At 50.2% G+C, this 23,001-nt stretch overlaps 10 protein-coding genes across 10 annotated transcripts; 6 read left to right on the forward strand and 4 right to left on the reverse strand.

Moving 5' to 3' along the window:
• Positions 1-209: 209 nt before the first annotated feature.
• mak5 (ATP-dependent RNA helicase MAK5) lies at positions 210-2,707 on the reverse strand (the record flags this gene model as incomplete). Its single annotated transcript, XM_077805036.1, has 3 exons — positions 2,407-2,707; positions 1,119-2,348; positions 210-1,064 (listed from the first exon to the last, which is right to left on the reverse strand). Exons 1-3 carry the CDS (start codon positions 2,653-2,655, stop codon positions 210-212), a joined length of 2,334 nt encoding a protein of 777 aa, XP_077661169.1. The 5' UTR covers positions 2,656-2,707.
• A 208-nt stretch (positions 2,708-2,915) lies between these two features.
• Positions 2,916-4,196, forward strand: AFUA_6G08910 (tRNA methyltransferase TRM7; the record flags this gene model as incomplete). The annotated part of the gene is made up of 1 exon (XM_745687.1): positions 2,916-4,196. The coding sequence occupies one exon, from the start codon at positions 2,916-2,918 to the stop codon at positions 4,194-4,196; it is 1,281 nt and encodes a 426-aa protein (XP_750780.1).
• Positions 4,197-4,581: 385 nt separating this feature from the next.
• Positions 4,582-7,722, reverse strand: AFUA_6G08920 (sulfite reductase subunit alpha; the record flags this gene model as incomplete). Its single annotated transcript, XM_745688.1, has 1 exon — positions 4,582-7,722. The coding sequence occupies one exon, from the start codon at positions 7,720-7,722 to the stop codon at positions 4,582-4,584; it is 3,141 nt and encodes a 1,046-aa protein (XP_750781.1).
• Positions 7,723-8,024: 302 nt separating this feature from the next.
• On the forward strand, positions 8,025-8,965 carry AFUA_6G08930 (uncharacterized protein; the record flags this gene model as incomplete). The annotated part of the gene is made up of 3 exons (XM_745689.1): positions 8,025-8,136; positions 8,227-8,240; positions 8,300-8,965. The coding sequence occupies 3 exons, from the start codon at positions 8,025-8,027 to the stop codon at positions 8,963-8,965; spliced, it is 792 nt and encodes a 263-aa protein (XP_750782.1).
• Positions 8,966-9,140: 175 nt separating this feature from the next.
• Positions 9,141-9,494, forward strand: AFUA_6G08940 (uncharacterized protein; the record flags this gene model as incomplete). The annotated part of the gene is made up of 1 exon (XM_745690.1): positions 9,141-9,494. The coding sequence occupies one exon, from the start codon at positions 9,141-9,143 to the stop codon at positions 9,492-9,494; it is 354 nt and encodes a 117-aa protein (XP_750783.1).
• A 3,878-nt stretch (positions 9,495-13,372) lies between these two features.
• On the forward strand, positions 13,373-13,708 carry AFUA_6G08950 (uncharacterized protein; the record flags this gene model as incomplete). Its single annotated transcript, XM_745691.1, has 1 exon — positions 13,373-13,708. One exon carries the CDS (start codon positions 13,373-13,375, stop codon positions 13,706-13,708), a length of 336 nt encoding a protein of 111 aa, XP_750784.1.
• A 637-nt stretch (positions 13,709-14,345) lies between these two features.
• pre9 (proteasome core particle subunit alpha 3) lies at positions 14,346-16,141 on the reverse strand. The gene is made up of 4 exons (XM_745692.2): positions 16,019-16,141; positions 15,767-15,951; positions 15,284-15,702; positions 14,346-15,176 (listed from the first exon to the last, which is right to left on the reverse strand). Exons 1-4 carry the CDS (start codon positions 16,040-16,042, stop codon positions 15,037-15,039), a joined length of 768 nt encoding a protein of 255 aa, XP_750785.1. The 5' UTR covers positions 16,043-16,141; the 3' UTR covers positions 14,346-15,036.
• Positions 16,142-16,207: 66 nt separating this feature from the next.
• On the forward strand, positions 16,208-18,182 carry AFUA_6G08980 (uncharacterized protein; the record flags this gene model as incomplete). The annotated part of the gene is made up of 2 exons (XM_077805037.1): positions 16,208-16,475; positions 16,528-18,182. Exons 1-2 carry the CDS (start codon positions 16,406-16,408, stop codon positions 18,180-18,182), a joined length of 1,725 nt encoding a protein of 574 aa, XP_077661170.1. The 5' UTR covers positions 16,208-16,405.
• A 388-nt stretch (positions 18,183-18,570) lies between these two features.
• On the reverse strand, positions 18,571-19,374 carry AFUA_6G08990 (uncharacterized protein; the record flags this gene model as incomplete). The annotated part of the gene is made up of 1 exon (XM_745694.1): positions 18,571-19,374. The coding sequence occupies one exon, from the start codon at positions 19,372-19,374 to the stop codon at positions 18,571-18,573; it is 804 nt and encodes a 267-aa protein (XP_750787.1).
• Positions 19,375-19,627: 253 nt separating this feature from the next.
• Positions 19,628-22,911, forward strand: AFUA_6G09000 (uncharacterized protein; the record flags this gene model as incomplete). The annotated part of the gene is made up of 3 exons (XM_077805038.1): positions 19,628-20,092; positions 20,204-20,880; positions 20,935-22,911. The coding sequence occupies exons 1-3, from the start codon at positions 20,086-20,088 to the stop codon at positions 22,909-22,911; spliced, it is 2,661 nt and encodes an 886-aa protein (XP_077661171.1). The 5' UTR covers positions 19,628-20,085.
• Positions 22,912-23,001: the final 90 nt, after the last annotated feature.

The following is a 23,001-nucleotide window of genomic DNA, read 5'->3' on the forward strand; positions in this document are numbered from 1 at the left end:
GAATGGCTGATTGCGATAGTACTTTGTCTGCTTAATATCTGGTGGGAAAATTGTGATATTGTTAAGGTAGAGAGCTTTAAGATGATGCGGTACTGTTTCTCAATGTATGATACCGCAGCGGTTCTTCAACAACAACGCAAACTATCGAGACTGAAATCGGATGTGAAGATTCAAAACAATTAATCTTTGGTATGGTATATACATACAACTTAAAAGTTCAGTGGATCAACCGGCCCCAGGAACGAAGTATTGCCTTCTCCACGGAGCAATGCATCGATATCCACACGCCCAGCAGTTAGATACCTCTCGCTAACGCCCACATTCACCCGCTGGGAAAGCAACTGCTTCAGCTCCGCTCGCAACCCTGCCAGCTCGGCCTTACTGACGCTCCCTACCTCCTTTTGCTTCTGATGACGACCACGGCCGCGACCACGCCCTTTGCCGTTGGATTCATCGAATTCCTCACTGTCGTACTCAACGCCCAGATCCTCCGCGGCGTTGCGCAGCCAATTGTCCTCTGCTGAAATCTTCTCCTTGGCTATATTAGCATCAGTGATGCGGCTGGCGAGGCTAACCCGGGGCTTGACGCGCGACACGACGCGACGGTCCAGCTCCAATGATTCCAGCGGCAGCTTTTTTCCATTTGCCATGTTCGCATGCACCTTGGCAGCGAGACGGACAACACCGACCATCTCGTCGGGTCCGCAGATAATCACGCTCTTACCGGATGCGCCTGCACGAGCTGTACGGCCGGATCGATGAACGTAGGTATCTGCCGTTCGGGGTGCATGGTAATGGATGACGAGGTCTATCCCTTTGATGTCGAGACCGCGGGCCGCTACATCAGTGGCTATTAGGATGGTACTGGGATCGGATGAGGGTGAAGAGAAACGCTCGACCGAGCGGAGTCGTGCCTTTTGGGCCATGGACGAATGAAGGGCAAGGGCTGGTAGTTGGAGAGTCTGAAGGAGTTTGGTGAGACGACGGACGGCGGAGATCGAGTTGGTGAAGACGAGTGTCCGGTGTTTGGGATGGTATAGAAGTAGTGTATAGAGGAAGAGATCCTGAAACGTCATTAGTCGTAGACTCGAAATTACCGAACCCATATGAAAACTCACCTTTTCCATGGCGCCACATTCGACAATTCCCTCTTTGAGGTTGTCGGCCATCTGCGAGATGGGGTTCATGTCGATGAACTTGGGCTTCTCTTCCCGGAAGTTCAGCTTCTGTAGGAGGTAGTCCATGGATTCTTTCTTATCCATGATATCTCCTCTGGTCCACTTCCTTTTGCCCGCTAACTTCTGTTGCAGATCACGGTGAAAGGTGGCGGAGAAAACCAATGTCTGTCTTTCAGAGCTAGGATCAGATTCCTCTTCCGATGCTTGATCCTCACCATCAGGAACCTCGCCATCCTCGACACGGTCCAGAGAGTTTAAAATCTCTTCAACCTCTTTGAAGTGACCTTCACTCAGGAGGCGATCGGCCTCGTCCACTACAAGGAATTTGATCTGCTGCATCTTCCGAATCAACCCTTGCCCAGTGCTCAAAATTTCCCACACTCGACCCGGGGTTCCGATCACGATATCAGCTCCGGACAGCAGACGTTGCTGTTTTTGCACCGAGAGCCCACCGGTCAAAAGCGCAATGCGTGCATTAACACCCGGAGCTTGCGCGATCAGCTCCCCGATATGCTTCGACAACTGATGAGCAAGCTCTCTGGTGGGTGACAGAATCAGAGCGATCGGAGTCGAGTCTTTTTCGGACATCTGTTCCTTCTGTGCACTAATATCATCGCGTTTCTTCTCCAGGTAATGTTCAAGGATGGGAATACCGAATGCCAGCGTCTTTCCGGAACCCGTAGAAGCCTTCCCAATAACGTCATGTCCCTCCAATATCTGAGGTATGCAAGCCTCCTGCACTGATGTTGGAGAGCCAAATTTCATCTTGGACAGGCCAGTGAGTATCTCGGGGGAGAGACCCAGCGAGTCCCAAGCAGAGACATCGGCTCCATCATCTTCTTCCGTATCTTGAAGAGCGGCAAACGAAAGGCCGGCATTAATGCTCATATCGCGCTGAATTGCCGAACCTTTCTCCTTCTGTTCCTTCTTCGCAGCTTTAGCTTCTTTCTTCTTTGCATCCTTGGCTTCCTTCTTATCGGCATTCTTCTCGCTCTTCTTGTCCGCCTTCCTGTCCGACTTTTCAGGTTTCTCTACGACAGTTGAAGAAGCGTTTTCTGGCCGGTCCGCGTCATCGTCGCTGAAGCCTGACCACTCCTCTTCGTATTCGGGGTTCTCATCCTCTAGCGCCTTCTTTTTCAGAATAGACTTCTTCGGTTTCCCAGCAACGGCCTGGGGTAATTGTGTCAATGGATCATTCTTCACCCAGTCAGCAAGCGCCTCAGCGTACCTTAAATTTAACCTCCCCATTGCCCGAACCTCGCACTATATCAACACCTTCAATTTCTTCCAGACCATAAAAGCCTCCAGCATCCTCGAGACGATCAGGTAGAGCTACTTCCTTCCAGTTCAGCTCATCCGCGCCGACGATACCATCCCAGCCGTCGTCCGAATCAGTTGCTGTCGCGTTCTCGGCCTTCTTCCGCTTTTTAGAGTGTAAGGTCAAGTTCTTCGAGTCGCGTTGCCTCTTTTGGCCCATAATTTTTAGCGTTGACCTGAAGGGTGCTAAGTGGAAGAATCGTGGCTTGCGACGCAAATCAATGGAAGCGGTGATGATCTTTTTTACTTGAGATGAAAAAAAGCGGCAGAAAAGAGGCCCGCCTTTTTACGCATTTTAATCTTATCGCTTCATCTCCCCACATTGAATTTCTACCAGAGATCCAACTGGACGGCAATTTATACATCTACACTGCCTTACAATCCCAGTACTTGCGAGGGATTGTTATCAGTTCCTGAAAAATGGGGAAATCTTCCAAAGATAAGCGTGACGCCTACTATCGCCTGGCGAAAGAACAAAACTGGCGTGCCCGTTCTGCTTTCAAACTGATTCAGATCGATGAACAATTTGATTTGTTCGAACATGAGAACCCCGACAAGGTGACGCGAGTAGTTGACCTTTGCGCCGCTCCAGGAAGTTGGAGTCAAGTCCTCAGTCGAGTCCTGATCAAGGGAGAGAGCTTTGGCCGGCGGGCGTGGATAGAGAAAAAGCGAAAGGAGAGCGAGGCTCTGAAGAGAATCGACCATGGATCGGAAAGTGAGAGTCCAGCTGAAGAAGAGAGGAAGGACGACATTGCGCAGTTGAAGCCCAGAAGGAACGTGAAGATCGTCTCAATTGACCTTCAACCCATGGCGCCGTTGGAAGGTATCACAACGCTCCAAGCCGACATCACACATCCATCTACGATCCCTCTGCTCCTTCGTGCCCTCGATCCTGAAGCTTATGATTCAGCATCTTCCCCCACCCCTTCGGCCATCCAACAACCTCACCCTGTTGATCTCGTCATCTCTGATGGTGCACCAGACGTCACCGGCTTGCACGATCTGGACATTTACGTTCAGTCACAGCTTCTCTACTCCGCATTGAATCTGGCAGTAGGCGTCTTAAGGCCAGGAGGCAAGTTCGTCGCCAAGATCTTCAGAGGCCGCGACGTAGACCTCATCTACGCACAACTCCGCACGGTATTTGAGAAAGTGAGTGTTGCAAAGCCGAGAAGCAGTCGCGCGAGCAGCTTAGAGGCCTTCGTGGTCTGCGAAGGCTTTATTCCTCCAGCCATCCATGACGGCTCAGTCGGAATGGACGCTTTGAAGAACCCTCTCTTTGGAGGCGCCACAATACCACCGCCCGTATCCCCAGATGGCAACATCGGGATCGAAGTACCCGACGAGGATACTGCATCACCTAGAGAGCCACTCACAGTTTCAGAAGCAGCGACGGTGTCTGCATCTGATATAAACCAACAAACTCAAATCCGCATGCTTCATTCGCAATCTTCAATCCCGTCTCTGGCAAACAAGCCCCAGCGTTTCGCTGTCGAGAACCGATGGATCCCTCCATTCATTGCCTGTGGCGATCTCTCGTCCTGGGATTCCGATGCTTCATACTCCTTGCCCCCGGACTATGTCAACTTGGATCCTGTTCAGCCACCTACAGCACCGCCTTATCGGCGAGCGTTGGAGCTACGGAAGGAAAAGGGTGGAGCTTATGGTAAGACGAAGTTGGGAGCTGTGGGACGGGCGTAGTGTCTTTGGAAGAACTATATCCATTTCCTTTTTCATTGTTTATAACTCTTTTCACTTTTCTTGTCCCCATATGCATACACGGTTTTCTTAGGGATAGAAGGTGCTGGCGTGAGCCTTGTGCTATTAGTTGAGTCTACATTGCAGGTATAGAATAGAACAGATACCCATCAGAATCCGAATGAATGAGTCAAGATTGAAACGCATTTAAAGTCTATGGACGTGACATGAGTTGAATTGTCATAGTAGAAATCGAGATCTATCGTTGAGTGTCATGATGGAATGCGCTAAGCTGACTTGGGGCAAATGGAGGTCATCACATCATGCAATTGCAGCGGTGAAGGAAACGTAGCGTGTATCTCAACAGCTTCCTCAAAACGAAATCTATCTAGTAGACTTCAAGAACATATCTCTCCTCATCCTTGAGTTTCTCGATCTCCTTGCGAGTGTCGACTTTCTTGCCTGTGTTCTTGGCCTCGGTGGCAATGGCCTCCTCCAGCACAGCAGTCACATCAGGAACAGGCCAGGTGGGACCACAAAGGTAGAAGGCACCCTCTTCCCGGATGTAGGCCTGGATGATTTCAGGCAAAGTCTCGCGCATGCGGTCCTGGATATAAATCTTCTCAGGCTGATCACGAGAGAAGGCACGGCCAAGAAGAGTGATGACACCGGCTTCCTGATAAGCCTCCCATTCCTCACCGTAGCAGTACTCCTCACGCTGGTGGCGGGATCCCATGTACAAGAGCACAGCACCGATCTCCTTGCCCTGCGCCTTCTCGAGGGCACGGTGCTGCACAAAGGCACGGAAGGGAGCAAGACCCGTTCCGAGACCGGCCATGATGAGAGGCTGAGTGGACTTGGGTGGCAGCTTCATCACGCTGGACTTGACGCTGACAGTGACCGGAGTGCCGGGTTGGAGGCGGCTAAGGTACCGAGTGGCGAGACCAAAGCGGTCGCGGCCACGGGGATCAACCCAGTTGACAGCAACGATCATGAGAGCAACCGAGTTGGGCGTCACCTTCTGGCAGGAAGCGATGGAGTATTCGCGGCGCTTCAGGGGGCCGACGATGCGGATCAGGTCTTGGAAGTCAGGATGAGCTGAGGGGAACTCCAGCAGGACATCAGCGAAAGTGATGGTATCAACTTCGGCGCGGCGCTTGAACTCCACAGCACCTTCAGGGCCACCCAGTGTGAGAAGGTCTTTCTTCTCCTTCTCGTCGGTGGCGAATTCTGCGAGGGCCTCATAAAAGCGCTTAGGCGGCCGGCCGAAAATGTCGACGTTTTGGACAAGAGCCTGGTAGACGGTGCGGTTCTCAAGGACCGCTGGGTCCTCGCGGCTGGGAACACCGACAACATCGTCGGGGTTGAGACCGTAGAATGTAATGAACTCCGAAACTTCTTGGGGGTCATTCTCAGCGTGCACACCTAGGGCTTCGCCAATATCATACTTGAGCCCAGAGTCACCAAGATCGAACTCAATATGGAAGATGTTTCTATCATAAGTGACAGGGGTCAAGCGTCTGTTCTCCTTGACGTGAACAGTGAAGGTCTTGGTGGCCGTTTCGGGACGAAGAGCCTTCTTGGTGCCATAAGCCTCCTTAAATGCGAGACCCTTGGCCGCTGCCTGCCAGTCATTGAGGAGAGGAGCTGGCTCCGCTTCGTCCTTATCGAAGGGAACGAAGCTGTTGATGGAGATATCCTTAGAAAGCTGAGTAACCTCAGTTCCCTCTTCGGAGATTCTCCAAGACTCAGGGATCTCGACCTGGCGGAGAAGCTTGTCAAGATCTTTAGCGACGGTCTCAAGAGTCTCGGAGTCTCCAGTGATAGAAGAAAGCTTCTTAAGGCCAACCCCTTCCTGAGAGGGAAGTGCCACTCTAAGGAAGGCTGACTGGAGGACAGAGGATTCAGGAGCAGAGGCACCGGCCGCCGATGGATCGACGATGTAGAGAGAAATTTCACGCTGAGCAACAGCCTGTCTGAAGCCCAATGGTAGTTTCTTTTCCAACTCATCGTCTTTGACGCCAGGGGCGTTGATGATGACTTTGCCCTTGTTCTTGATGGAGGCGGCAACATCGATATCTCCAAGAAGTTTGATATCTCCAACGTATGTCGTGTCTGCAGCAGTAATAGCATAGGGGGTATCGAGAATCTTGGAGCTCTTGCGGATGTCGATACGGAGGGCTCCTCCCTGAATAAGGTTGTCATAAGACTTGGATGTTGTTACATTGCTCGCGGAATCAGCAGCAAGGGCCTCGGAAAGGACAGCAGCAGCGGATTCGCAAACAGAGCTGTCAACATCCCAGAAAGTGTACTCCTGCACGGTAGCAGGGTCGATAAGCTGAAGAGGCGCGCTTTCCCCGCTGGCCGGAATAATGGGCTTTTCGAAGATGAGTTGGAAGGCAGCGGCAGTGTTTATCAGGTCCCAACGCTGAGAGCGGGGGTATTTGATATCGACGCAGGTAGGCGCATGTTCTCGACCAGAGGCAAAGGTTAAAGCCGCAAGCACGTCTTCGTAAAGGGCAGAGCGAACACCTTGCTCTTGCACATCTTGCTCATCGGTGACCTGGCCAAGGACACCCACAGTCTTGGTTGATTGAGGGAGAACACGCAGGAATTCCTCCTCGACGAAAGGACGGTAGACACGGACATTGACAACACCAACGCGGACACCATCCTTTGCCAACGAGCGAGCAACCTGCGCAGTAAGAGACGCCTCAACGGTACCGAAAGCAACCAGAACGGAAACAGGTTCGGCGTGACCGTGGTATTCGAAAAGACCATAGTCTGTGCCAAGTTCGCCGTTCAGAGAAGCGAAAAGCTCCAAAACCTTCCCTTGGGTGTCTAGGTGACGGTTACGGGACTCATCCAAGGTCTTGCGAATGGCCTCGTAGGTACGAGCAACACCAGCCTGATCCAGAACATCAATGACACGGGTAGTCTCACGGCCAACACGGACACCGTCATAGATGTGAACCGAGGGCAAAACGGAAGCGAGGAGGGTCGTGAGCAGCGCCATATGCTGGGCCTCATGCACTGAGGCACTTGAAACAAGACCCAGGCCAAGCTCTTCAGCGAGAGAGAGCGCGGAAGCATAATCCGAGACCAGTCCGTTCTCACCAGCGTAATCTACGGCGGCAACGTGCGCAGCAACAGGGCTAGCGACTGAATACAAGAGAGATAGCTGCTCCAGAGCCGAGCGCATGTAGGGGAGAGTTGCCGAAGAAGCAACGATACCCTGAGGGACATGGCGCTTCTTCAAATCAAAATCTTGAGAGAAGAGGTAGCCGAGGGCGATGTTACCGGCACCCTGGCGGGTCTCCATAGCCTTGACGACGGTAGATTCGCCAATAGCATTGGTTTCCTGACGCGATGCCCATTCGCGCAGAGCATTGTCCAGATCGAAACTTTCAGGGGAATAGGAGAAGATCTTGTCGCTGAGGATATAGGCAACTTGTTGGATCAACGTCTGGGCAGTGACATACGTAGGGCCACCGAGGGCAGACAAAGATGGTGAAGAAGAGCCCATCATGAGGTTTTGTTGTCTGGGTATCAAACACACTCAGCCGACACCTCGCAGATGAAAAGAGAAAAGCAAAAACGAAGGAATTATGACAGCAAGCTGAGGAGGGGGGCAATGGCAATAAGAAGACGGATTCGGAGTATAGAAAATGTCCCAGGGCCTTGCCAAAAGCGGCTAGCGGCAATCACGCAATTTCTTATCGGCGTTATCGATAGAGCGGCAAACTGGGGGAGAATCCTCCGTCTTCGGACCCTCCCCGCATTAGTCAGACATCAATGCACGTGCAATAACCATCTAATGGTGTCTGAGACATGAGGACCCCATCTGAGTCTAGCCGTCATCCGACGTCATTCCATCGCGCTTTGGGGAATGTGATCTCTGCAAGCCATAGCCCTTGCGTTTTGACACATTGTACATACAGAGGTATTTTTATACTATATTGTACAGTACACCTACGCTTCTGCTTCCAACGATAGCATTCAGACACCATGGCGAATGTGGCATTGATAGGAGCTACTGGGATGGTGGTAAGCTCGCTCCGCGCCACATGCGTATCTCCTTAAAACTCAACGTTCAAACTTCCTAGGGCAGTCACATCCTCACTAGCCTTCTCGAAAATCCTGCTATAGCTCGTGTGGATACAATCTCCCGTCGCACTCCATCTGCTGCTGCTGCGGCACCACAGACAAAACTTACCACTTTCGTATCTGATGATACATCCCGTTGGGCTGCTCAACTCTCTTCTCTCACCCCAACTCCATCCATCTTCATATCCGCCTTTGGCACTACTCGGGCGGCGGCTGGTGGATTCGAGAATCAATACAAGGTAGAGCATGGCCTGAATGTAGAAATGGCTCGCGCAGCGCGCGACGCCGGCACGAAAGTCTATGTCCTGATTTCATCAGGCGGGGCTAATAAGGCGTCGTCTTTCGCGTATCCTCGTATGAAAGGGGAGATTGAAGAAGACGTGAAGGCCCTGGGGTTTGAAAGAACGGTGATTTTGCGCCCTGGTCTGATATCCGGCCAACGGCAGGAGAGTCGACCAGCGGAAGCAGCACTCCGGTTCATTGCTGGCATTGCCGGGAAAGTTCACTCGGGATTGAAAGATGGGTGGGCTCAAGATGCAGACGTTATTGCTCGAGCAGCGGTCAATGCAGGTCTCAAAGCTCTGGACGGTGATGTTCCTCCTGGTAGCGAGAAACTATGGATTTTGGGCGGCAGTGACATCATCAAATACGGGGGAAAGAAATAGCTTCGGTCTGCACCAACCTCAAAAGGCACAACTTGGTTATTTATCCTCCTTATTTATCTGTTGTATCAAATTGATGACCGGACAATTGCAAAGAGGTATCTGCACTTTAGATGTTCTCTGCAGTTCAGGAAGAGTATTGCTCTCGAACTATGTGACAAGATCATAGTGTATATTCATGCCAAGTCTGGCAGCGATGCCGTGCGCCTTGAGTTACCTCGACATACGACTGCACTTAATTTTTACCTCCGACGTGCACCTCTCTTCCCTTCCTCGGCGATCCTCTCCCACTCGGTTCCTTCTCTGCATTGTGGTCCGGCCCTCCTTCTTCCGGATCACGTGCTCCACTGACATCTTTGTTCGCAGCACTTACGTCCAAGGGATTGCTGACTTTGCCTCCCTGTTCGCTTTCCTTCTCAGCTTGATTGATTTCGCTTTCGGGGGAAGTGGTGTTTGGATCGTAGGCCGTCTGATGTGTTGCGACCTCGTTGTCGGTACCGGTATTGGTGCCCTCCGATCGCTGCGGATCTAATTCGTTTCTGTTATGCATTCTAGGCCGCTCTTCGGATCTCAGAAAGCATGGAAATGAGCGGAAAGCCCTCCTTTGTGGCACAGCAGTGACGGGTGCTTGAAAGCCTGGCCGGAATTGAACTCGGCGGGCGTTTCTGGCGGCGTTGTGGCCCGATTGACCAATTGATATGAAGCTTTTGAGCATTCTCATAATAAAAAGATTCAAGGTATTTATGCGGCGGTCTAAGGCGATAGAGTGTAGGAATAAGGCTGGTCTCTTAAAGCGGGAAGACTAGTAATGCCAATTGTAGAAGAAGACGTGTAGGCTCGTCACTAGAACAGAAGTTAGTCGAAAGCAACTCATTCCCAAACATCTCTTCTGAAGACTTGCCTTTTTAGAAATATTGGGTGTATAATGATTTGAGATGTTAGAAAGAGTTGGAAGAGACCATGTCTGAGTTGATGCTTTTTGTCCATCAATCATATTGACGTCATCCTTCTAAAGGGTATCTTTGAAACCTGCTCTGCCACGTGATGACGGTAGGGCAACGACATAGGGAGACCCTTCTTGATCAAGGGTTTTTCTGTTCCAAGTATGTAATTTGCAAGCAAAAGGGTTGTCCTATTCTTTGGAGAGCTACATCTCTCTTTTCGTCAATGGTCATATTCATGCAAGCTACCTGGACTAGCGCAGCAATTGATTCCTTGACAGGTGATATGATCTACAAAGCAGAAGGATAGATTGGTCAAAGTAGAAGTACAACCGTTCTATCAGTCTTCGTAATTCTAGTCCTCGGGTAGCTAAGTAGGGAGATTAATGATCCCTTTGCGCAACGAGACTACGACGCACAGACGATTGGCGAGACGATGGCCCGATAAAAGTCCAACATGTTCAGCCACGTCAAAATCTCATCTGAGCAATAGCAGATGCGAGGATCACAATTATCGTAACTTTCTGGGGGTTTGGTACGCTCATGCGCCTCCACAGACACCTCCCAGGCTTCGGTATTGATTACTTCAAGTCCACCTTCGGAAAATGAAGAACCGCCGAAGACCCATTTGGGATTGCTTGGATATCAACATCACTAGGCGTTAATTGCAATCACTCCCCCTCTCGAGCATAAGATGATAAGCTGTGGGGTGTCGGCTAGGCCTCTTGACTGGAGTAGACAACAGCTCCTCTTCTCACGGGCCGAAGGGGAGAACAGTACTGATATGTTCAGTTCAAGGCTGTCTGGATTTGTCTGGATTTGAACAGAAGTACCTAAGTGGACACTTGCACGAGGCAACTTGCATATGCGACCTAGCATCTGGGTATTAATGTTCAATTGGACCTGTCCTGCTTATAGGCCAATCATGTTTCGACTCAGACTCTCTCGGCTCTAATTGTGCAGCCGGCAACTTCCTAGGGTGTTCTTTAGCTGCATTGGCTGCCAGCAAGTGCAGAGCACTTATTGGACACAGTCAAATGATGGCTTTTCGCATGCATTTCACTATTAGCCAATACATTCGCGTAGGTATAACACGGCAGAAATGCACCCTTACCTTAAAATTTCCTGCTGAGAGTAACGGTTTCCATTTGCTACCTGCAAAAGCCCGCTCCCTGAATGTGCAGGAGCCTCCGTCGGCTTTATGGTCACGGGACTGGAGAAACCCGGGATGATGAGAAGTACATGTGTGTCGTAAAAGTCAATTTTAACATTGACGGGATGTAATCACTGGGCATCCGTAGGCTCGTACTGACGATTTTTATCAATCCCAACTGTGTAGCCGGGTCAGAATCCCGCATGAGGGAGGAACTTTGGCTGGCTGGCAAGGTCCGATGGTAGCCTGATCCTTGCTTCTGAAAACATAGCATGCTACAGTAAAAGATGCGTAAACCGGCCTTAGAATGGTGGCAAATCGCGTCTTGGAGGTAGGCTTGGTCGGTCCTCCAACAGTAGCATACTGGGCTTTCCCTGCAGTCATTGCGGCTACCAAGGCAGCACTTGACGACCGCTGAGTTGGCAACCGACATCCCAGCCTGGACCCATTGCTCGAGCCCTCAACTCATGGATCATCAGATGAAACTGTCCGACGATCCCGCGCCAGACCGAAAGAAAAACAGGCTGAGATCGATTGCATTAGAAGGCGGCCTTGGATGTTCGGGTAAGTACAGTTCCTAAGGTGGTACCCAGGCTTTTCCAAATGGAGGCAGACGAGACCAATTCCCCGAGCTGTGATCCAGAGTTGCGAGTTGATGGCCTCGAAATCGGAGCACTCACAGTGGTCTCAACGTACATGAATTCATATCTCTGGGCCAGACGAAGGATGCCACGTCAGAGAGACTCTGAGCTCTAGCGCAGATGCATGGGTATTGACAGTGTGTGCACCGTGCTAAGGTCGATTTCTGCCATGCTCAACGGATCAAGCAAAGCCCTATCACCTGGGACGAGGAAGGCAAGAAGATGAAGCCACAGCCTGCAGACGGGCGGGGGCAAATGCAGGATTACTCGTCTGCAGATGTAAGAGATCAGCTGAAAAAAATGCATCCCTGCAAGAGACTCAAGTTTCTCATACCACTTCGATCACCATCAGCCTCAAGGACTAATGGCAATGGTGCAATGAATGCCAACCGATATCCTTTAGCGGCACGTCTTTTGCCACAGGGAAAGTGACAGCCCTAAGCTGCAACAATAGATCGGGAGGACGCGGAATGCAGAAGACATCTGTAGACTCGACGCATGATACCCCTGCAGCGGATAGATGGAAGAACCATTGTATGGACAGTGTAGCCGGAGAAAGACAGGCTACGGGTACTGGAGGCGCTGGTTGACAAGAAAAAGGCGAGAAAAAGAAAGAGAGACGGAAATAGTACTTCATGGGCGTGATTACTTTGCAAGCCCCAAGTTTGACTTTTGTCCCAAATCCATAGCAAAGCTTTTGAGAAGGCCTAAAATCGATTGGTTGTGAATGAGTTTTCCTGATAAAATCTTGTGCTTAGATCGGATAGACCGGGCTAGTATACCTAGAAATGGAAGCTCGCATCACGCCCATTGAATGCGAGGTGCGTCCTGGACGTAGCCAAAGTTTGATGGCAAGACTGCACTATAGTTGGCACGAGACAGCTCATGCATGCAGGAGGTCTGATTCAAGAAGACACAACAAGAAGTGCTTGGTTCGCAAGGACGGCTTGACATGGAATGTATTCACCTGGATGAAGCGGGGATAATCAACCTAGTAGCCAAGGCAGTAACGGTGACCCAATCTGGATGACGGAGTGATGTTCAATGAGGCATTTTCGAACTTTCAGTTCAAACCCAAAGAAGAAAATAGACGGCCACGACAACAAGATGCATGTATCATGAAGCAATCACTCATTGCCATTGCCCCATGGAAGGGTCCATTTGAGCAGTTGATTGCAACCCCACTGCTTTGGCGAAGTCATCACAGCCAACCGCAAGAGTGATTCGATGTGAGTAATGCGGATGTGATGATAGTTCGCCGGATTTGATAAGCCATTGTCTGCTGAGCGAGTTCCCTTAATGACGATGGACTGGACGGACACGTACAATAGGGAATTAGCTGAACTGTAACATGGTAGATCTCACGAAACATAAATAGGGTCCTTCAGTCCCTCATCTATATGGAGTTTCAATCACTGTTAGTTTCAGATCTGTCAACATCAGAGAATCTCATAAGTGATAAAGCTTTCTTTTTGATATCAAGCGCTTCAGCTTCTTATATTGTTTTCGTTCCTCAAGTGGCCATTTTGATTTGTGGCCTATCATATAGTGCATAGTGGTAGGGCCTTGAATTGGACCAATTATATATATCGAAAAAGCTGAAACAACGATCCCGGTGGAACAAGTGAGTTTGATCAGTACCCCAAACCGGACTCCGTTGACGGGTCTGATAGGCATGTGCTTCTACAACCAAAAGAGATTTGCATGCGGAGACTGGAGCTGGACCAGCTTTGCTCACCGTTGCAACTATGAGTACCGAACGGGCGAAACATGTGGCATGAGGCTCGTCAATATGACTGAATATGAGACGGCAAAATGTCGGCTCTGCGACAAGATCGAAACCAAATACCGGCGGCGAAACGCCGAGTTGGAACGTCTGACCAGGTGGAAACGCGAAGGAGGAACACTCGTGGCCTCCATTGACCGATCGCAAAAGCTCATAATGGAACTGGAGAAAGAAATTTGCCAGTTGCAAAGAGAACGAGAAGACCGAAGAAAAGCACTCTCGTGAAAGTAAGATGTCCGAGGCTCCGAGCTCAGTGGAGTCTAGGGAGAGGCATTCTTGGCCTTTTTGGTGGTTCCGTTTCTTGTTTCAAGATTCCCTCTGTTGCAAAGTCTTTATTTTGTCGCTTATGCTTTGGTCCATCAACTGCTCTCTCAAGCAGGTGCCACTCTGACTGTGGTTTGATAGCATCATCGTTTCGAACCGATTCAGAAGTCGGGGAGATCCACACGATGGTTGGAGGAAAAGTCTTGACGACTGCAGACTTAATGTATCTAAGTCATAGTCTTCCAATGATAAGATGCATTCCCTTGAGATATTGCAGGAACTGGAATGTAACCTGAAGAACTCCCAACTTTTAAGCGCCTGCGTTCCTGATGAGTGGTTCACCAAGCTCCACCATTAGGAACTAGGACGGTTGTAATATCTACTGTGGTCATTTTACCTTGACTCACCGTATTAAATGTACGTCTGTCTGCCACAGATGTTCCCTTGAATATGACTTTGTTTCCGAAGCTTAGTTCCAAAGAGCTAGCTGCCAGGGAATGAGAATCGATACCCCGCGGCTTTGTCCATTGTTATATATATGACTCACGTGAGTTACCTATATCTGGTTAGCCCTCTTTCCTTTTGAACGAGTCCTGCTCTCTCACTTAACTTGAAGCAATGACTGACTCCATTGAACCAAGTGTCAGACAGGGTCTTCAAACTCCATGGTCTTCTCCTTGTGTTTGTACATACATAGCTTCGTCTAGTGTATCGAGTTCTCGTGGTTGCTCATTTTCCTCTCTGAGATGGTAGAGACCAGGACGAGATATGGAGTACACTTTGCTCCGTGAAAATTTGAGGCGACATCTGTTGAAGTCGCGCTTCTTTTGCACGGCTTTGTCTTTATTTGAACGATTGATGCATTTTAGGGGCGCGCTGTCATATTGAGGGCTCTGTTGAGCAGAGGCTATTGAGAGCGGATTAATCGAGCGCTCGGATCAGTCAAGTTGAAGGGAGACTACGTGGACCATTCCATCAGGTCATCGTCCATAACGGGCTGCATCAGATTGCGAGAATTCGTGCGAGGAGAAGCGTTGGAGTTATCATAATGGTTTATTGAACCCCAGGGGGTTGCTTGCCACGTCACCACCAAACAATGTCAGTGCAACTTCATTGCAACCATGGGCCTGAGACAACACCTATGTGTTCTCAGAGTCTTTCACCGGCACTTGCAACACCCCATGTAAATGTTACGGCTACCAGGCTCAAAATATCCATTTTTGGGAATTTGAAGTATTAGAACCTAATTTCTGTGCCGAAATCACCGAAACGGAGCATTATCTCGTAAGTTATTTGATATCACCAGCCTCGGGCTCATCGTCGACCTTGGCCAAGCCATGTTCCTTCAATAAAGCATTGATCTCGTCCGCATTCCACAGATGGTGGTAGATCTTCCCTTCCTTGGTCTTTCCCACCGTTGCGAATTCGACTGGATAGGTAAGCACATCAGTCAGCCAACGATGTGGGAATGGATAGAGCATATTGAATGCGACACGCCATGAACTGAACAAGATAAAATCATTGCAAGTCACTTACTCTTTTCACTGCTCAGCTTTGTCGAATCCATTGTCTTGCTTAAGACCTTGACGGCCATGGCACACGCTTCCTTCAGATCGCAGTCTTCCTTGTAATCTTGCTTGAGCAGACTTTGGGCGCTCGCGTTATTTGCTCCTACACTAGTGGCCTTCCAGCCGCCATAGTTTCCGCTGGGGTTGCTCTGGTACAGTTGGAATTCTCTCAGAGGATCGTAACCTGCGTAGATGAACGAGACACCGAAGGGACGGAGACCACCGTGCTGGGTGTATCCTTGTTTCAGGTCACACAATCGACGAACAAGTTGCTCGCATGGAATTTCTTCGCCATAAGTGAGGAGGTAGCGTTGAGCGGCTTGTCGGGCATAGTTGATGAGAATATTGGCGTCTGCAGTCATACCGGCAACTGCGCAGATCATGTTACTAGTGATGAATCAGTAACGGAGTAAAGGATATGAGAAGCTTCTCTCCGTTGGGAAAAGCGTACTCGTTCAGTGTGTAGAGCTTCTCTGCAGATGTGTCCTGCTCTAGCAGCTTGCTGGTCACCTTTTTCTCCGCAGCAAGGACGATTCCATCCTTCGCCAAGATCCCTAGAGCTGTACCAGCATGTGAAATAGCTTCGAGCGCATACTCAACTTGATAAAGTCGACCTTCGGGGGAGAAGATGGTTGTCTACATGGGGCATAAATGGGTTAGCTGGAGCAAGTGACGAAATGACGAAATGGGGAAATGGTCCTACCCTGGAATCATATCTCCGTGACATTTTGCAGTAAGTTCAGAGACTATGACACGAGAGAAAATCAGAAGGTAAATGAAGTAGATAGGTCGAGAGAATGCTGTAGGAAGGGTATGGGCCTGTGATGTGCCTAAGCTATGGGAGCAGGCAAGGTGAGCTCCAAGTGACCAGGCAACTCGCCCTGGCGCGTCCTGCCGGTCCGCTGCCAAGCTCGGACCACTTCTAGATCTCCCAGCGCAGACGAAGCTCTATCAACTGGCAAAACCATTTCAAAATTCTCACGAAGTTTTGCAATTAGGACATTCCACGCCTTACAACTATGTCTTTCTGATACCATCAATTGACGACCTCCTACATATATTCATCGTACCCCAGACAGTAGTGGTCAGAATGCTCAAATCTACCTACACTCCCCCTCCTCCATTACCACCGGGGTGGACAGAACATAGAGCTCCTTCAGGTTAGTTTCCTTACTGCAATCTTTAGAGCTCAAGTCACTGACTATGAGACAGGACATCTCTATTATTACAACGCAGAGACGAAGCAGTCTACATACACAAGACCGCAGCCGCTTCCTGTTCAATCGCAACCCGCCGCGCCCACCCAAATTCCTTTTGTCACTCCAGACACTCTTCCCCCTTTCTCTTCCACACCGTATGCGCCTGAAGGATTTTCCTTCAGCGACCAGGCCCGTGGGCTTCCTCATCATGGTCATTCTAGGGGTGGATTTCGAGGTGGAAAAGGGTTCCGCGACCGTAACAATCGAGGGCCCGAGGATAGGCCGAAGTCGAAACACGCGATACCCGGGTGCGAGCCGTGGGTGCTTGTGAAGACAAGACTGGGGAGAAGATTTGTCCACAACCCTGAAACGAACGAAAGTTTCTGGAAATTTCCTCCCGCAGTAATGAAAGGAGTGGTGGAGTATGATCGTTTGGAAAGAGAGAAGAGGGAACAGAAGGCTCGCTCCGAAGAAGCTGAGAAATCCGGAGAAAACAGGAGGGAAATATTGGACGAAGTTCGCCCTTCCGAGGAGCCTGGTAGCGTACAGGATCCTGGTACAGCCGCACATGCGATGGAAGACAGCGATGAGTATGAAGAAGTTGAAGTGACTGACAGCGAGGACGAGGATGATCAACCCTCGAAACGGCCGAAGACCGAAGACACCAACGACCAACAGCAACCCTTAGAATTCACAGAGGAAGATATCGAGTATCAGCTTGCAGCAATGGGAGAAGAATACGGTTTGGATCCGGGAGAATACGGTGAACCTGGTCAGGAAGGCTGGGAGGAGGGCGCAGAAGGGTTGCCACTTACTGAGGAAGATGCTACAGCGCTTTTCCGTGACCTCCTCGATGACTATCACATAAATCCCTATTCTACGTGGGAGAAAATCATCGAAGAAGGCCGCATAATAGAGGACAGCCGCTATACTGTTTTGCCGAACATGAAGGCACGCCGAGAGGCCTGGTCTAGTTGGAGCCGTGATCGCATACAGCAGCTAAAAGAACAGAAAGAGAAGCAGGAAAAGAAGGATCCTCGTATCCGCTATCTCGCTTTCCTCCAGGAGCACGCGACTCCCAAGCTATACTGGCCTGAATTCAAACGCAAGTACAGGAAAGAGCCCGAGATGAAGGATTCGCAACTATCAGACAAAGACCGTGAGAAACTCTATCGAGACCTGGTCTCGCGATTAAAGCTACCTGAAAGTACCCGAAAGTCTGATTTCTCGGCTTTGCTGAAATCAGTACCATTACAAGAGCTAAACCGATCATCCAATCTAGAAGCTCTTCCTTCATCAATTATCACCGACCTGAGATATATCTCATTGCCTCCAAAAGTGCGCGACCCATTACTTGAGGCCTATATCTCTACCTTGCCACCGGCGCCAGAGCAAGATATGACTGCAGATCAGCTTGAGGCACTAAACAGGAATAGACTGGAGCGTGAGAAGCGCGAAAGGGCTCTAGCTGAACGCGAGAAACGAGTTCAGGAGGAAAAAAGAAAACAACAAAGCGATCTTGTCCGCGGGAGGCACCTCCTCAGAGAAGGTGAGGCGGAGATCCAGGAAGCCATGAGAGTTAGAAAGGAAGGTATCAGGAGCTACTTGGAAGCCGAAAACCAAGACTCAGTGAAAGTATCTCAGGAGAAGAGCCCTGAAGCTTCTTGACATGAGATTGCTTCGGAGATGATCTACTCGGTCTTTAACTATAATCATAAAATTTCATGAAGACTCAAGGCAGATAGATGCTAGTTTCAAATCTGGCCGATTTCTTCATTCTTGGCGCAGCCATGGGGACGCGGCTGAAGCCTCAACAAGTGACAGGAATATCTCCTGTTTTAGTTGCCTTCATTATTACCTGTAGAGCCGGTAAAAACAACATTTTTAAGCCACCCATCGACAGAGATGGCACCGAGGAAAGGATCATAAGTCATTGTAGAGTATCCATATAGCTCACGGCTCGATGTATGGGGTATCAATGTAAATTTGAAGAGTTCAGACCTCCCTTTATGAAATGGCGCCGTTCCCAAAACCATTGCTGATCTCAATTGCATCATTACCTAAATCGCCAGTTGTCCCAATCATCGTCATCCGCATCATCGTCGTCATCATCATCGTTCTCTTCTTCGTCGCTCTGTCTAGTCTCATCAATCTGCTGTTCCCCCTGTGTTTTCCCGGACGATCCTTCTGCCTGAGGGATCTCTGAAGCTTCCTTGGCTCGTTTCCGTCTCAATTCCTCTCTCTTATGCTTCAATCGCCTAATTCGTTCTTCAAGCTGCTCCATTTCATCAAATTCATCCTCCAAGAACCGAGCGGCGTCCTCTCGTTCCCCTTCGATCTCAGCTTCACGTGCTTGTATCGATGTTCCCTTCTCTGCCTCTTGCTGGGCAGCCAATTGCTCGGCCGACATGGGTGCAGCCGATATCGTCGCTGCAGCGGCAACTGCAGCAGGCGCCTGGGGTACACGAGTTGGCGCCACCACATCGCGCTCAAAAGCTGCCCATTCGTCCTCATCAATTGCTTGAGGAGTATTCGATTCAAGCAACGGCTCAGATTGTGCCTGGGTCTGCTTTTGCGAAGCTTTCGAGTCCGGTGGAAGTTCCAGGCTAGCAGTTTCTCGTGCTCTTTGTTCAACATCATCCACTCCATCGATCGCCTGGGCGCTTGGTGGCTGCACAGTATGTACTGTCGGTGATAGGGGATCTGCGCTTTTTTCGCCAGGCTTAATCTTTTTCCGCGTCAAGTCATCCGTGATATCGACCTTCCGCTTCTTGGTAACTCGATTACCGGTAGTTCCTGCTTGCGGTGCGCCCTTCCGAGCAGCAAGCTCACTTCGAAGTAACGAGCGAACATCTGCCATTCCAATGGATAGACTAACAAGAGGAAAGTGAGTACAATAAAATCCTGGGAGTGCTTCAGTAAGATCAACAAATTTTTGTTAGAAAGCGTGGTTGTTAGGTTGTGGGGATCTTGGAGAAGCTTTCACGACATTGAAAACTACTTTACGCGACGGAAAGCGACTGGCGTCTGCCAAGACCTTCCCCCACCGAGCCTCAGTCACGTGCCTGATTACTCACTACAAGTAGCACGACACCACCTCTCCTTCATTCCTTCTCCCAACCCACTCTCTCATCGCATTTTCATCCTTGCCGTTTATTCAACGCCGAATTTAATACAAACTACTGTCGCGGCCAGCAGTATTTCTGGCTGCCATCATCAGATCCACTAGTTCCAAGACAACGCTCCGTTCAGGACGATAATCACGCGACTCCTGACGCTAGAACTCGGCGCGACAGAAGCCTCCTAAGGCCCACACCCAGCTTGCTGCTACAATTGGGCTCGCATCGTTTTTCGGTAAAATAAAGCAGGGACAGTCTTTTGGAGGATCAAGTAATACCTGTGTGGGCCAGGCAACAGTGCCACTGTCCAGTCTTTTCCCCTGCGTATTTAGCCCCTCGGATGCCGTAGAAAGCCAGCTGTGGGTGGCCTGCACAACTTGTCATTGGAATAAGACCTATCCCACCACGTGCTGTAGATATTCAGAGACCCTTTACCATATCACACGCCCATCATGACTGGTAAGCTTATAGTACTTCTTTTGTGAGCGTGGCGTCACCTCAACTGAGGTTGTGGCGACTGGATGCGACCCCCGAAACGTGACTGAATAGCTCGCTAACTACTGAGATCAGAAGAACCGCGACGCTCTGGACGCTCTACGAAAGGTCAACACAAAAACCTAGATATGGTAACCGAGACACCTGCGAAGAAATCGAAAGCGAAAGCTCAATCGAAGGATAAATCTGAGAAGCCCCCGAAACCCTCCGTCGAGCCGACACCTGCCGTCAGTGAAGAAGAAGAAATTATTCGATGTATTTGCGGAGAATATGAAGAGGAGGAAGACATTGAACGAGATATGATCTGCTGTGACCAGTGCTCCGCCTGGCAACACAATGACTGCATGGGCCTCACATTTGCGAAAGGCGAGGAGCCCGATGAATACTTCTGTGAACTATGCCGACCTGAGAATCATAAAGTTCTCTTGGACAAGATTGCGCGCGGTGAGAAGCCTTGGGAGGAAGCAGCCGAGAAGCGACGCCAGCAGGCAGAAGAAAAGAAGGCCGCACGTCGCAGGAAAGGCAGGAAAGGTGGTAGAAAGGGCCGGCCAAGCGAGCCCAAACCGGATACAGGCACCCCAGCCCGCAATAAAGCGGCTTCTGCCACGCCCGCTCAGACTCCTGTTCCACTGGCCCCTCCGCCCGTTGTGACCCCGGTCCCGGAGAAGAACGGTGACGTTTCAGACGCCCACCCATCGAGCACTCAGAAGAGGAAATTCGAGGTACATCAAGAGGCTCCGGCCTCCGATACGGTAAGACTTGACTATTACTGTTTGAAAATAGGGACAGCTGCTCATGTCTACCAGCAGGGACCAAAACCGAAGCAAATAAAGATGACCTCACCAGCTGATTCAGTGACTCCTCTCAACGACAAGCCTGCTCAGGCGAAGGAAGATTCGAATGCTCCTCCTTCGCGCCAAAGCTCCGTTTCTCAAAAGACTACGACGCAGGAATCGGGCACTTTGGACGAGATCTCAAACCCAGCAAGAAGAAGTGCTGCCAGTGCTCTAGTCAAGTTATTTGTAGATCAAATTTCTGATGCACAGAAGCAAGGGTCTTTCAAATTACCTGAGGGAAGGTCGGCGAAAGAGATAGCGCAGCAGCTCGGTTTTTCAATCGAGAAGGCTATGTATCAGAATATTTGCGGAGGATCTGGGGAACCCACTGAACCATATAAATTACAACTGCGGACGATCTTGTTCAACGTAAAGAAGAATCCTTCTCTACGGGATCGCCTGCTCGTAGGTAGTTTGCTTCCAGATGCGCTCTCTAAGATGAGCAGTCAGGATATGGCAAGTGAGGAGCTTCTGCAGAAGGATGCCGAAATCAGGCGCGAGGCCGAGAGGCAGCATATTATTGTGGAGGAGCAAGGTCCGCGAATAAGGCGAACTCATAAAGGCGAAGAGTTCATTGAAGATGAGAATCAAACCGTCGCCAGCGAGCCAGTGTTTTCGGTAGTGCCGACACGCCGAAGTTTGGCTGATGTTGACGCAAGCCCTTCAAATCAAAGTCCAGCGAGTCCCCAGGCTCATCAGCAGCCGGATGACAGTGCGCCAAGGGCTGCCAAACCGCTGCCTATCGACACCAAAGCGAAGGATACCAAGGCCCGAAATGGGCCTACGGTGCATTCTCCCGGCGCCGCTGATCATGACCAAGTCTTTCCAGAGGTCTCAACTCACATACATGAAATGTTGCCGACTGGGAAGGCCCAGGCTGATGCAGAGATTGACAAGCTATTGAAAGACGTCGAACCCGAATCGCCTCCATATTCCCCAAAAGACTTCAACGACGAGGCGATTATCTGGCGCGGGAAGGTTGTCATGAACCCGGTGGCTGAATTCTCGTCTTTAGCAAAGCATGTTGGAGGAGCTGAACTAAGTGACAAGATACCGTGGAGTCAGCTTGCACCGTCGACCTTGGTGGTCGACGGGCGAATCGACATTCAGCTAGCGAGCAATTATCTCTGTGGTTTGCGTTTCAGTTCCTCGACGGACGTTTCAGTCATCTCCATTAGTCGCCCAGAATCCCCCAAAGATCAAAAAGGGTTCGACAAGCTCTTCAACTATTTCCAAGACCGAAAGCGATATGGTGTTGTTGGAAAACATCCGTTGCCGGCCGTCAAGGATACCTACGTTATTCCCATCGAAGCTGGATCCACAAAGAAGCCCGAATTTATTGAGCTTTTGGAAAACAATACACTTGAAGACCCTACTCCAGAGCGAGTACTATTGGTGGTCTTTGCAGTCAAAACCGGCGAATCGAATCCTCCTTCAGTACAGCTATCATCACATCATCCAAGTCAAGAGCCTGCGTCTTTTGCAAGCCCTGTCACCGTCGCAGCGACTCCCCAGCAACAGCAGTTTCTGACACCTGGACCGAGGCAGATGTCGCAGATGTCTCCCACTCCGCCATCTGCTATCTCGGGCATAATTCCGACCCTCAATTCCTTTGCTTCCCAGCCTCCACAATCCCTGCAACCGCAGCAGCCGCAGTTACCAACCCAACCGGCCTCTCAGTCCCAAGGGTATCAACCTCCACAGCCACATAGTCAGATGGCTGTCACTGGTATGGCCGCCGCAGTGAAGGTACTTGGTGCTCAGGCAAATGCTCCAGCAATCCAGCAACTCCTCCAGCAGGCTCCGAATGCTGATGTCTCCCAACTGGGTGTTGTCCATGGCATCATCTCACGACAGCCAGAGGCGGCTTCAAATTACGAGATGTTAATGCAGGCGTTGTATCAAGCTACAACGAATGGACATGGTCCACAGCAAAACGCCAGCTAGATCCAGGCCATTATATAACTGATGTTAGTCTTTCATATTAATATCTTCGTGTGAATATGCTGCTCTTCTTGGCGGGTTGAGGGTAAAAGT

The sequence above is a fragment of the Aspergillus fumigatus genome, chromosome 6 (assembly GCF_000002655.1).
Source record: "Aspergillus fumigatus Af293 chromosome 6, whole genome shotgun sequence".
NCBI lineage: Eukaryota > Fungi > Ascomycota > Eurotiomycetes > Eurotiales > Aspergillaceae > Aspergillus > Aspergillus fumigatus.